Here is a 14013-nt window from a genome sequence, read left to right as displayed (position 1 = left end):
GAGTGTTCTAGCAGATTCTACGGTTTAATATGGCCTTTCTGTAGTTTTTTCACTTATTATTTAAAAAAAAAAAAAAATCTTTACTTTTTCAGTGGGATGAAGCTGCCCGGTAGCAGCAAGGCTTGTACTTAGTGCAATTTCTGCTGCTGTCTGAGATCCAGTCCACGTTGCTGTGTTTTCACCTTCCTTTTGGCTGATATCCGAAACATCCAGAGGAAGAAGATCCTTCTTAGTAAAATCAGTTGCAGGTTCCAGGCTACTGTCCACTACAGACGTTTGCTCTCTCCCTCTCTGATTCTGATCCATGTTGTACAGATTCTTGTCAGACACATGGAAATCCGCTGCAGCATTTGAACATTCCTCTCCAACAGACTGTTAAACATAGGAGACAACAGACAATTATCATGTTTGGGAGCATAATTTAGAAGTACATTTCATGCTAAAATCTTGAACAGAAACTAATCTCACAGAATTTAAACATATTTGTTGTAACACCAGTGTCTTCAGTAGATCCCTACAGGCATTTTACTATAAAATTTACTTGATTCCTCCAACAATTTCTTCTGCTTTTCAATACCAGAAATCAATGAAAACAAAGTTACTGCTGAAGGCCAAATTCTAACTTGGTACTCATCAATAAATCTCCACTAAATTCAGCAAAGTAGCATTCTCTAAGCCATTCTCAGACTAGATATAAGTCCAGCAAGTTATTAAAATTAAAGCATCCAAATGTCTTTCTCAGGCAGAAGAACTTTGCAAGACCAAGGTGTTTACTTTCAAAGCAATTAGCAAGCAAAGAGCAATTTCAAACAGCTCAGACAATAAGCATGCAATCTAATAATCCATTTAACTGCGTAGAAACATATTTAGATATCCTTTCTGCACAAAGAGGGTAAAGTAACTCGATCAAATCTCAGCAAAAAATGAACGTGGAGATTTTGAACTGTGACAACTATGAAATACAATGATGCAGTTGCAGAAGTTTAGCACTTATTGCAAGTGTACCGATTATGGCTGCAGTACTGGGATTAAGTTCTCTACCCAAAATTTGTTCAGACTTCCACAATTCCAGGGTCCTCCATTTCAACTATTTTAACGGATTTCAATAATCACAACCTTCAGAAAAAAAAAAAAATCTTCAGGTATTGTCTATCTGAGCTTCCCAAGAAGTAATTTTAAAAACATATATGCCCTTAGATATTTGAAAGATGTATCAAGGACTTAAGAGGTTGGACTTAGAGGCTCTGTATCAATATTAAGGACTTTTATCTGACATGTAGCAAATGCAGTCACAAGAACTGCTACCTCCATCTCTTAGTTGTTATCCATTAGTGCTACTAATTCTTCTACTCCTTTCCCCAAAACTGGGGAAAACATGTTTCACAGGATTTTGGGATATTTTGCAGCATTTGATGCTTAGAATTAGCTTTTCTCATCTTTCATAAAGTGCATACATGCTTGTTCTGTCCCCAGACAATCATCAAAAAAGGTTCACCTGTAAATAATTGGGTTAAGTAACATCTGAGAAGATAATTGAGCAAAGCCTAAATACAGCTAATCTGCATGATGTAATCAATGAAACAATTTACTGCCTTTTGGAGGCAGAACACCAGGACTATAATCTATTTAAATTATTTCATTAGGTTTCAAAGAAAGCTGGGACATCTACTTTTAAGTCTGTTTTGTAGCCATTTCCAAATCAGTGGAAACAAGATCCAGACCATACTCAACGTTTATTCCATATGCCATATATACATACTAGAGTTGCAGCATATGTCCATTTTTACTGTTTCACTTTAAAAAAAGCCAATGCTGTAATGTTTGAATGCAAACAAGATTTCAGGAATTTGTAACTGTAGCAACGTGTGACCCCATTAGAGCATTTGCACTACTTTAAGGGTTTTTTTTCATCACTTGTTTTTAAAGTGAAACCAAAGGTGTTCAGAATCTGCCAACTGTCCCGCAATTAGAAACAGCTGAAATACCTCTGCATTCCTCTTAGCATCTAAAAGCAATTTTTTCATTTTTACTGCATTTCACTTCCTTCAAAAGTTTTATAAATAGATTTTCTCGCTATGTTTGTGAAATCACTCATAACTGTACAGTATAAAATGTCACTTCATGAGAACTTAATACTCACTTCATACTGGTGCACAGAGAGGAACACTGGAAAGTCAGGACCATAATCTTTAAAAGTTAAACATGTAAACTGGAGCCATCTTCAAGTCAATGCTGAAAATAACTTAAGACTTTCTAGAGCCTCAATGTGACCTATAATGTAAATCCAGTCTCTATCTCATAAAACGCTTCTTAGCATGCAAAATGCATAATCCATTTACGTAACAATTACAGAGTTAAACAATGCAATCTGTCCCACTGGCACAGCAGAGATGTGCTCTTCTGTGGATTAGGAGAAACCATTAGAAGATGAATTTAGCTTTCCAACCAGTGCCTTGTAAGGGCTGAACATATTGCAGAAAGGATGAAGTGAGTTACTGCAGCTCAGGTGTGGAGGAAAAAGCAGCAACTACTCTATTCAAGACCACAGACTGCAAACACTGGAAGAAATCCCTACAATGTTGCTTTCAAACATCCCTACCTTTGACTGCTAGGAGAAATGACTGCTAGGAGAAATTACTTGGAAGACTCTGGATTAGCGGAATAAATCTATAGATTGCCATGAAAAAGGAGCATGAAAAATCATGGAGAGAATCAAAACACCAACTCCAATACAAAAAAATCAAGTTATTATGGGTACGTGACCACCAAGAAAAAAGATACTGATCTTTGTGTTACTCTTAAAGAATTTATTGTCATTTATTGACTTTAAATAGAAATTATTAGTAATCAGAGGTTTGATATCTCTAGATTTACTTTTAATTACGGTATCATTATGAACATTTCATTCAAGAATTCAGTAAAAGAATCAGCAAACATACTAACTATGAAGCAGAAAAGCAAAGCTTCGGATGAAAACTCAACTCCTGGCTTTCCATACCTAAAATACTGTTGAATAATTAAGTTATTTTGTGTTACCGCTCTTTACTACGCTCTGAAGTAACAATAAATTTCTGTAGCAGACTGCTCACCATAGCTTTAACCCTACAAACATCTAACCATACTCTATCCAGCTATACAAAACACAGATCTAAGCTTTCAACCTTCTAGCTGCCTCTCTCTTCAACACAGGTGTCTGAAAGACACCAGCACCACCCTAAGCAAAACTCCACTTTAATCTGGTAACAAACAGCGCGGTTTGAACCGGGATGACACAACGCATTCGTATCTAACAATAAATACAGCCTTTTAAAACTTACAATCAACGCCTGCCATCAACAGAACCATCCTTTTTACCTTGGGAGCTGCCAATGGAAGAGAGAAGCTGTAGCTCAGCTCGCTGCCACAGGCGTTGCCATGCAGAGCTATCATTGAAGCCTGGAAGACGTCACTCTCCGGAGAATACTGCGACTCAAACGTGGACTCATCCGCGAGATCTGCCTCACTGGAGTCCACCTAACAAGAAAAGCAATTCAATCAGCCAGGCTAGCTGTTACCCTCACACCACATAAGCCCCGAGCACATGCACCTCAGCCGCTACACACTGACTGACACTTCCCTTCTTTCTTTTTTCCCCCTTCCATGTTTTACATTGAAGTTATATTTGCATAGCATATTTCTGATTCCAGTTACAATTCATGCTGCTACATCTTCAGAGATTGAGAAAAACATCTGAAGTAAAGTGAGAGTCTCAACTGGAATGAGTTGCAGGGCTAAGGCAGGCTGATGCCCGTTAATAGAAGTATGAGGCATTGGGAGAACTCTGCTGTAGTCCCTAGCATCAAAATTTTGATTTGTTGAGGGCATTTTTTTTTTTCTTTTTGATTTTCTTTTACAAGAATAAGCACTGAAAAAAAGAACGAGCTTCTTTTAGTGCCACCTGTCAAGAATGTTCCCGCTACTCAACTTCATAGATTTGGTTGTTTTTAAAAGGATACAAGAAATAATCTTTTGGAAACTGGAATGCTTTTCAATACATTTCTAAGAAATATTTATCATATTATTTTTTATGATATACAAAATATTTTACATTTGACAACAAGATTAACATGGACAATTCTCCTGACTTACATGAGAAATAACATTTTAAAAAGAGTTCCAGTCATGGGCATGGGCAGTACTTTTTGCTTTCTTTCTCCTTAAATGAAATGTAATTTTTTTCAAGATTCATATACTTTCAAACACTATAATAAAATTAAGTCCTAAAAGACTTAATTTATGGTGCTCCACATACTACTACACTTTGATTATAATTTTATCTGCCTTGGCAGAGCGCCAGAAAGCAGTGTATGCTAACAAAAATTATCAGTGAGAGCCAGGACCATACCGTAAACTTGTATGAAGCAGCCAAGTGCACCCATCTGCAGAGATGGGATTTGAGGGCTGTTTTCCAGCCTCTGTGGTTAATCACACTATGAACTCATTATGTCAGATTCACAACAGCAAACAGCAACAATCTGCAGTGATTCAACACACTGATGCCTTTTTGGGGTACAAGTGATCCATTTTTTGTTGCCTCAACCTTGAAGACTTAACAGCTAATTCAAACTGCTCCTTTGGTGTAACTTACTTTCAGCCCATCTTGTGGGAAATGCAGACGAGCGTTACTGGAGCTACACTGCAAAAAACAGGGACGGACCTGCAGAATCTGAGTGCAGATTTATCTATGAAAAACAGTATCTCACGAGTTCGTTCTGCAAATGCATCTTCAGCTGGGTGGCGGCACATTCAGTTCCATAGTTTGCACATTCAGACAGCTGACAGAGTTGATGATTTAACCATATTATTACCTGTCATAATATTTTCATTGTTCTTCCACAATTTTTTTTTTGTATGAATCACAGCTAGAACTCAAATTTTTAAATACTGAAGTTTTAATCTGATCCTTTCAACACATCTTTAATTGAAGGATATTTACAATATATAACCTGGCTTCTTCGTACTTCTTCTCAATGAATACAATAAGGTAAGTCCTATTATCTAACTACTGTACCAAGTTAACAAACTGCAGAAATAAAAACAGGTAGTCTTGTTTAAAAGCAAGTTATTAAAATCAGCTTGTCATTTGCAAATGGGAAAAAACAGCCAACATACGAGAATCAGTAATTCAGAGATTTTTGCCTTGGAAGAATCCATTTCAGATTTTTGCTTGATCTTGTTTTTTTTTTTCTAATTAATTCAGTTCTAGTATTTAGTAGAAACTGCTTCCCTACTCATGTCCCCAAAAATGAGGGCCAGCTAACTTCAGTACCAGTCCCAGATCAGTGCAAATAACCATGAGAGACACACCCAGAATATATTTATATTCCGGTTTTGGGGTGGGGTTTTTTTTGGTTTGGGTTTTTTTTTGTCCAGTCCTATTTCCTTTGTCTTTTTTTAGCTGAGTTCTTATTGGTAACTTCTGGGCTATGTAAGGCACTGAATGCTCAGGTCAGCCACATCGTTTACACAAATAAACACCTTTTGACCCTGCAAATCTCATAATCACTGATTGATGCTGAAGTCTAAGGAATACTATTAGGAGGAAGCATTGGCAGCTTTTGAAGACAGACAGCATTCCTTTTAAGGCTGGCTTACATGCAAAAAGAGAGTTCCAAAAACTTTTCAAGGTAGAGAAGTGATATATTCTGATATACAGATGAAGAGATTCATTTACAAAATAAGCACATGAATACTTCTCTACACCAGGTGAGATTTTCAAAGGGATACTCGGTGCATGCAAGAAATGGTTAGCCATGCACTTTTGAAAATCTCAGTAAAGTACTTCCTTTTTTTCCAGCAACTAACATATCACAGGCCAGATTCACAGCTCATGCAAACAGCCAAAATCTCCAAGATGCCAGTTTCTACCATTTGGGGATCCATCCCAGCTATGGCGGATGAGTAATGTGGTGACAGTAAACACTAAAAAATAAGCATGAACAGTGACAAAGCAACCTCTTTCATGACAAAATGCAAAGACTTAAGAAATCTTCGGTAAGTTGGGCCACTAACCAGAGCCAGCTCAGCACGGAAGAGGGCTGCATCAGCTGGCCCCTCCTCCTCATGTGACTGGGCAGTGTAGAAAAAGCAATCTTCCTTAGCAGAGACATAGCCCTCCTCTGGTGAAAGCTGCAGAAAGAACGAAGCTCTGAGTTGGATGAGTGGCCAGGACGCAGGGCGTGCAGAGCGCGTTACGTGTGGGCGTTCAGAGAGGCACACGAACCCCAAATGCAGCACAGAGCTCATTTCAATCACAGTCACAGTGCTGGGTAGGTAGACAGACAAGGTGTTTTTTTCAGATTTACCTGAACTGATACTGATTCAGCTTCACATCTCATTTTACACCCCAAGTAACGAAAAGGCCTGTCCAGCTATATCACAGAGCCCACAGCTTCATCTAAACTCATTTTTAATTTCTGTTCTTAGTAAACAAATACTAAAACTGCCAACAGACCTGCCAGCAGGGAGAGTCTAACTGCAGAGGCCTTTACAACCTCGCTATCGGCACAGTAATCTTGTTAGAAGGCAGGAAGACTGCATCCCCTGTCTGTGTTTTAAGACTGCAGTTGTTGAGTGGAACAGCCTCAAGAGGACAACACATAATTCTGGCTATAAACCAGTAGCTTTTTCCAACATAATTTGATGCTAGGTGCGTTCGTTCAGTACCGCAAAAAAGCCAGTGGTTATTCACAATGTTTAATTGATCGGCAAGCATAATATGTGAAATATTAAAGGGCAAGTGTTGAACGTTTACAAAATGCTGGAAACAGAAACAAAACCCGCATGTGTTTTCTCTTCTAGAGTGACATCTTCTTAAGTATGAAAACGCTGATTTGCAAGACATTATACTGTGCAACACAGAGTCCCCACTACAAAAAAATAATGTCACAAAGTTAAAAAAGTACCCTCTTACTACGAAAAGGAAAGTTTCTAGTAACTTAAACATCAGCCATTCCCTCCCACCTCTCCACAAAGATCCATTAAGAATGAAAATTTAGTATCCGCACCCACAAGGTTTACAGGATTGTAATTTCACTAAAAGAAAAAATGAACCCCAAAGTCTGCACTGGGGCTTACAAATACAGTGAAATGTATCTTCCTTGTGTGTATAAACTGATGCCATTCTTCTGATTTGAATTTAACAAACTACTAGTCCACTAGTATCTTTACCGACACACTATCTCGGTAACTCTAGGTCTCCTTCAACCTAATTATTCTAATTGTTACAGCCTACTTTCTAAAATCAAGCCTGAAATTTTCATCAATATACTAAAATAACCAGCTTGAGGTGCATAAACTGAAGACTACTTACCATTCTTTAAACATAAAGTGCAGAGTCTAAATACAAAGACTGCACAAGTAACTTGTAAAGCAAAGGCATAGACAAATTCCAAGCAAACCACGAAAAACTGACTTTATGTCACCATCTCACACATTCAGAGAATCTTCTGAAGTGCATAAAATCATGCCTGGCAACTTGCAGGCCTGAAATACTGTGCTGGTTGCAAGACGCTTCGCTGTATTCTCAGCTGCAAGACAGGTGTGCAAGGTCCTGCAATCACCACACCAGTCATATACTACACAGGCCACTCCTACGTGCAAGCAGACACAGGAATCTGTTAAAAGACAGTTTCTGGATGTTTTGAGTGACCCAGCTGTACCCCAAAGCACACAAAGTGCAAGCAGAAATCAAGATCATCATGTACCAGCTTAAATGACATGAAAAGCACCCACTGAATTCCCAAATCCTTACAGGGAGTGGTTTGGCAACTCCTATTTTAACTGTTCCTGCTGGGGCTCCTTTCAGTGCTTGTACTGCTTCCTCCAGGCTGCTATTTTCCAAGTTGATGTCGTTGACAAACATGAGCCTATCTCCGGGAAGAAGTCTGCCATCTTGCTCGGCCACACCCCCAGGAACTAATGAACGAATCACAATCACAGTGTTGGCTGGATCAACAGGATCCTAATTAAACAAAAGGAAGAAAAACATTTCATTTTGTTTACTCTTTTATGTCGAGAGGTTAAGTTTTATGCAGAGTTGGGTTATTAAAAAAGCTGGAGCTCTGCTCCAGATGAACCCTCAGCAGGACAATACCCTCTTGTCCATACTGCCCATACACTTAGACTTCCACCTATTTCTAGTTCTTAAATGAAAAAATTATTACTTCTTTCTGTGTGACGCCCCATCACACATCTCAAGCATAAAATACTGCTAAACTGCAGAGTGCTCTTCGTACTGTTGTGAGTAATCACGCACCAGAAATGCAAATACTTCCTACAGCAATGACAGCACCGCAGAACTCATCCTCCTTTACACCCAGTGGTTCGGGAATACAGCTGGGCAGCGCAGCCCAGGGCAAAGTTAACATGTGCATTCTGGTGGAACAAAGGGCTTATTTTCAATAACTCTCTTATACTTTATGGCACCAGATCTTGCTCAGCTGAGAAAGCACTTTTTAAGAGGCAAGTCCTTGTGCATGCCTAATTAAACACTTTATGGGAGACAGGAACATACCAGTATAGCACTCTAATCAACAAGACACAAAAAAAGTGGTGCTCACTTTCAAAAAAGGAAACAGCTTTGAAGTCTCCATCCTTCAATGCACTAATTTTTATAAAAATGCCAGCATCAAATACTCAGAACAAGAACGTGTAATTCCGTTACAAAAATTATCACAGGTGCACACATTTGCATGATTCTTACAGAATTACACTCACAAGGAACATCATTACATGTTAATACTTCCAACACATGGCAATTCCCTTGAGTGAGTGCACAGGAAAAAAAGAGAAATGTAATAATGTACCAGCTTTACTGAGAGTGAAAGGAAGAGAAAAACAAACATCTACAAACTGGCATGCAACTGTAACAAACTTCCATGCCAAGATGTACATCTGAAAGGATGCACACCATTAAGACAGCACCCAAAACCACAGGACTTGGAATCATAGAATGGTTTAGGTTGGAAGGGACCTCAAAGATCATCTAGTTCCAACCCCCCTGCCACAGGCAGGGACACCCTCCACTACACCAGGTTGCCCAAAGCCTCATCAAACCTGGCCTTGAACACTGCCAGGGATGGAGCAGCCACAGCTTCTCTGGGCAACCTGTTCCAGTGCCTCACCACCCTCTGAGTGAAGAACTTCTTCCTTATATCCAATCTAAATCTGCCCTCTTTCACTTTAAAGCCATTGCCCCTTGTCATGTCACCATATATCCTTGTAAAACGTCCCCCTCCAGCTTTCCTGTAGGCCCCCTTTAAGTACTGGAAGGCTCCAATAACATCACCCTGGAGCTAATGTGAGAGAGAGGCGTTGCAGGAGGGATAGAGGGAAGGACACTAAGAAAATCCTTAACACTTCATGGTGGTTAATGCAGTAAGGAAAATGCCATGGAGCAATAAAACATTGCACAAGGAGAAACACAAACAGCATTGCTGGAGATAGTGCTTAAGCCTGAACACTGACATCTTCCTCGCTATTTTAACAAGTACTTACACTGCCACTTTAGATGACACTGCATGACACATTTTTTGAGGAAAAAAAAAAACAACAAACACCTCTCTAGTGTATGTGATCACTTTTCCTGAAAGTGATCACTTTTAGGAAATTATGTCGACTTTCCTACAGGCCTGGCATTGTATAAAACACAAGGAATCTATTAGTATGAACGTAGCAGTCCTTAACTTTAGTCACTATTTATTGAAATTAATTGAAAATTTAATGGAAAAAGCAAAATACAAAGCTAAATCTCACTGTTCGCAGTCTTAAATGAAAGCAGAAACTTCAGTGACAAAAAAACGTTTTAACGTCTCAAAGAAAAGAACACAGGACAAATCACAAATATTGTAACATCAAAGGAAAGGTAAGTTTCAGAAAGCTGACTACAGCTGTAGGATACAATCCAGCTCACATTTGTAAAATATATAAAACAATTTAAGGTACTTTCCATAACCCATCAGTATTGCCTTTGTGCTGGTTTTGGCTGGGATGGAGCTAATTTTCTTCGCAGCAGCTAGTATGGGGCTATGTTTTGGATCTGTGCTGGAAACAGTGTTGGTAACACAGGGACGTTTTCGTTCTTGCTGAGCAGGGCTACACAGAGTCAGGGCCCTTCTGCTCCTCACCCCACCCCACCAGCAAGGAGGCTGGGGGTGCACAGGAGTTGGGAGGGGACACAGCTGGGACAGCTGTCCCCAACTGACCAAAGGGATATTCCACACCATATGAGGTCATGCCCAGCATATAAAGCTGGGGGAAGAAGAAAGAAGGGGGGATGTTTGGAGTGATGGCGTTTGTCTTCCCAAGTAACTGTTACGCTTGACAGAGCCCGGCTTCCCTGGAGATGGCTGAACACCTGCCTGCCAAAGGGAAGTGGTGAATGAATTCCTTGCTTTGCTTTGCTTGCATGTGTGGCTTTTGTTTTGCCTATTCAACTGCCTTTATCTCAACCAACAAGCTTTCTGACTTTTACTCGTCTGATGCTGTCCCCCACCCCATGGAGGCGGAGTGAGCGGGCAGCTGGGTGGTGCTTCGCTGCCAGCTGGAGTTAAATCACCACAACCATCCATAAACAAAATCCAGTAACTAACCGCAAAGGCAACCACCATTTGTGGCAACGACTCAGAAGAGGCTGAAGCAAAAACGTGCCTTACTTTGTGCTGACGAGGACTCCAAATACTCTGTTTCATAAAAGACACTTGACTACGCCTTTATCCTTTTACGCCTTTAGATTATTAACCTACACTGTTCTTCACCTTGAGAAGTGTGTAAATGCAAAATACTGCTGAGGTACACGTTAATTCTAAGCAGTGCCCTGTAGGCATAATTTCCACCTGGAAGTGATCTCCAGATGCAAATGCATATACTCTTAGGGACAAGATCCAGCAGAGACCTGGGAGGAGACCGGATCCTGCAGCACCACCAAGCAGCTGGGCAAAAGCCTACACTGACCGCAGGGAGAAATTACGTGACTTTGAACAAATTAAAAATCATCCACTGTGACAACTAGGAACAGGAGGAACATTTGCTCTGGGATCTTGACCAAGTGCAGGCAGAAGACAGGCACTGAACTGTTCATCAGGACACACCAAGAATCACAGCTTGAGATACCCAGGAATTTTGAAGTCAAACACAAAATGCATGGGTGCTTTAGGCATGTCCTGGACAGACAGCAGCTAAGCACGTGATTTCGGAATTGCAGTTCTGGATTTTAGTAAATCCTGCTTTAAGCACCTAAGTCTTTTATAGGATCTTGCCCTAAGCACCTCACTGCAGGTGCAAAGCACATGGCTAAATTGGCTAAATGCCTGAACATTCTGACTACATCATTCATTGCCCCTGGGCCACTAGCAGATGAGCTTTCTGAAGACCTCAGTATATTACAGATTATCTATTTTTCTGGATCAGTATTATCATTACAACACATAGTCTTAATACAGGAAGAGGAATAAGTAATGTAGCTAGTGGGATGCTCACCAGTAGTGACATCCGTTTAGCTTTACTGTATGGCTTGGTTTCCATTAACATCTACGCTTAAAACACGTATTTAGATCACATTGCAAGATCCAAACATTACGAAGTATTTTCTCCTCTACTCAAAGAAAGGGGTACAGAAGTTACCTGGTAGTCCAATATGCTAAATCCAAGTCCCATACTCCCTTTTTCCAGCTCAATGTGCTGTATTTCTGTTTCCCACATCGCCAAAGATGAACTTTGCACCTCTTCCATACTCTGACCCTCGTCAGCTATTTCCAAAGCTGCTTGCTCTGTGTCCGAGGAGCCAATGAATCCAAGTTCTATGTGAGCCTGAAAAAAACCAATGAATGTTCACCAATAAAATGTAGATGTTTGTGAACCTGCAGAGACAAAACTCTGTTCACGAAGAGCAAGATAAAAACTAAGTGATGCTTCTCTAAACGCAGAGAAAGTGCAAGCACTCATCAGAGTTAACAAACAAGTCCGACAAACCTAGCAGAGAATTCATATGTCCTGGTAACAAAATAGCTATGCTGCAAGTATACAAAAGTACTCACTGCAAAAAAATATTTACAAAATCGTATTGCTGTCAAACTAAAAACTTCAGAAAACTTCATTAGTACTTGTATTCAAATACAGAGGAAATATCCGTTATTAAATGGTATATCTAAAAACATGCCTTGATCTAAACATAGTAGCACTGACAGGAGTCAGAACATTTGAAAAAAGAAAAAAGACACACGCACATACATATGCACACACAGACGCTTTCCTCTTCCCTTGGTTTCAAGGGATTTGAATAAGCTGGATTTGGTGCCTTGCCCAGAACTCAGAATTAACTGTGCCTCTTTTCATACAAATGCTATTGCTTTATACACTATATAGCAGACCATTCCTACATGTTCGGAGCTTTGCACCTGTGAGTGACAGGAGTGTGTCTGACAGCGAATGCACACGCAGGTCTGCACAACACAAACTCAAAAAGCAAAGTTCAAAACCAGATTAAATACGCTCAGATTCTAAAGAACACAAAGTGCAGTGTGCCATACCACCATGGCCCACCTGCAGAACAGAAGTTAAGTACTTGGGTAGATAAGAAGGTGGATAACTAGAATTAGAGGGTGGTGAGGCACTGGAACAAGTTGCCCAGAGAAGTTGTGGATGCCCCATCCCTGGAAGTGTTCATGGCCAGGCTCGGTGAGGCTTTGGGCAACCTGGTGTAGTGGAGGGTGTCCCTGCCCATGGCAGGGGGGTTGGAACTGGATCATCTTTGAGTTTCCTTCCAACCCAAACCATTCCATGATTCTATAAGACTTGCGCCACAGAATATTTCTGCCCATGATCTACCAGGACTCACATCTTCTGGTTGGCCAGAAGTATAGTTGATGAACATAATTTGCCTTTTTCTATCTATCTGGTTCCAAGCCCTGAAATAGTAAAATGTTGTTCTCATCTTGTACAAGAACTTCGTATGTTTTTTCCCAAGGAAACAGTCATTTTCTCAGTGATTTTTATAAAACAAAATACCTTTTCTGTGAGCTGAACCTCAGATAGACTTAGACTCTCCAGCACTTCTGAGTGCGTGATGGCGGGAGCTACCGGACGACAGCACACCATTGTCACCTTAATAGGCAGTTCTTTCAAGATATTGACAACATCCTTGTGGTTTTCTCCAAGCAAAGAGATCTCATTCACCTCAATAAATAAAGAACACATAGCATTTAAAGTACAATGAACAAAAACAGGTTAAAAAAAACCACTAATCATCTAATTTAAAAAAAAAAAGCCACAACTAAAAAAACGCCAGGCTAAAGGACATTGTCAACCCTTAATCAAAATCAACCCTTAATCACCAAGTAAGTTTTGAACTGAATGGACAGTCTCTTAAATTGTGTGACGCCACCCTAAAAACAACACACGCTCTGTCTCCTCACGTTTCTTCCATTTGCATGAACGAAATTCACATTTTAATTCTAAGAAAATTATTTAGAAAAATAAACAAGTGTTTAGTCCCTTCACTGTGTAGGGATATTCCTATTAAATCTTAATGCTTTTGCTAGGTATTCTTTTTTGTTGACCTTGAAACGCATCTGAAAAATTGGCTATTAGCTGAGAAATGCATGTAAGCACAAGCATTCATATAAATATGCCTGAAGTGCTCAGAAAATGACTGCTCAAGCAGTTCTGGTTACGGCTGGTATGCACTTAGATATGCCACATTCCCAAAGTCACAACTTGTGAGAAGCATGCAGACTAAGATGAAGCAGTATTTTTCCTTACTTCCAGCAGCTCATCTCCACTGAACAGTTTGCCGCTTCGTCCCACTGGCCCCTCTGGTAAGATAGATCTGATGAAATGATGTCCCACTGTAGCTTCCAGGCTTATCCCTAATCCGCTGCTTTCACTGAATTTGTTAACTACAGCCACCTAAAATAAGGTTAAGAAATGGTTACATTTGGCATAATTACAGTTGTGCCTGTTACATTCAGTTTCAAT

At 40.0% G+C, this 14013-nt stretch overlaps 1 protein-coding gene across 4 annotated transcripts in view; it reads right to left on the bottom strand.

The window, feature by feature from the left end:
• MPDZ (multiple PDZ domain crumbs cell polarity complex component) overlaps nucleotides 1-14013 on the bottom strand; it is an 87776-nt gene that overhangs the window by 45215 nt on the left and 28548 nt on the right. For 3 of the 4 annotated variants that reach the window (XM_086628719.1, XM_086628720.1, XM_086628721.1), the window contains exons 13-19: nucleotides 13798-13944; nucleotides 13045-13212; nucleotides 11662-11847; nucleotides 7793-8002; nucleotides 6052-6168; nucleotides 3355-3513; nucleotides 85-372 (exon numbers count right to left, since the gene is read on the bottom strand). In XM_086628719.1, coding sequence (XP_086484845.1) covers nucleotides 85-372; nucleotides 3355-3513; nucleotides 6052-6168; nucleotides 7793-8002; nucleotides 11662-11847; nucleotides 13045-13212; nucleotides 13798-13944 — 1275 coding nt within the window. Of the gene's footprint in view, nucleotides 1-77; nucleotides 373-3354; nucleotides 3514-6051; nucleotides 6169-7792; nucleotides 8003-11661; nucleotides 11848-13044; nucleotides 13213-13797; nucleotides 13945-14013 lie in introns of all 4 variants that reach the window. The other variant, XM_086628722.1, reaches the window with a different exon arrangement.

The sequence above is a fragment of the Tauraco erythrolophus genome, chromosome Z (genome assembly GCF_009769465.1).
Source record: "Tauraco erythrolophus isolate bTauEry1 chromosome Z, bTauEry1.pri, whole genome shotgun sequence".
Taxonomy (NCBI): domain Eukaryota; kingdom Metazoa; phylum Chordata; class Aves; order Musophagiformes; family Musophagidae; genus Tauraco; species Tauraco erythrolophus.
This window is presented reverse-complemented; position numbering and strand designations above follow the sequence as displayed.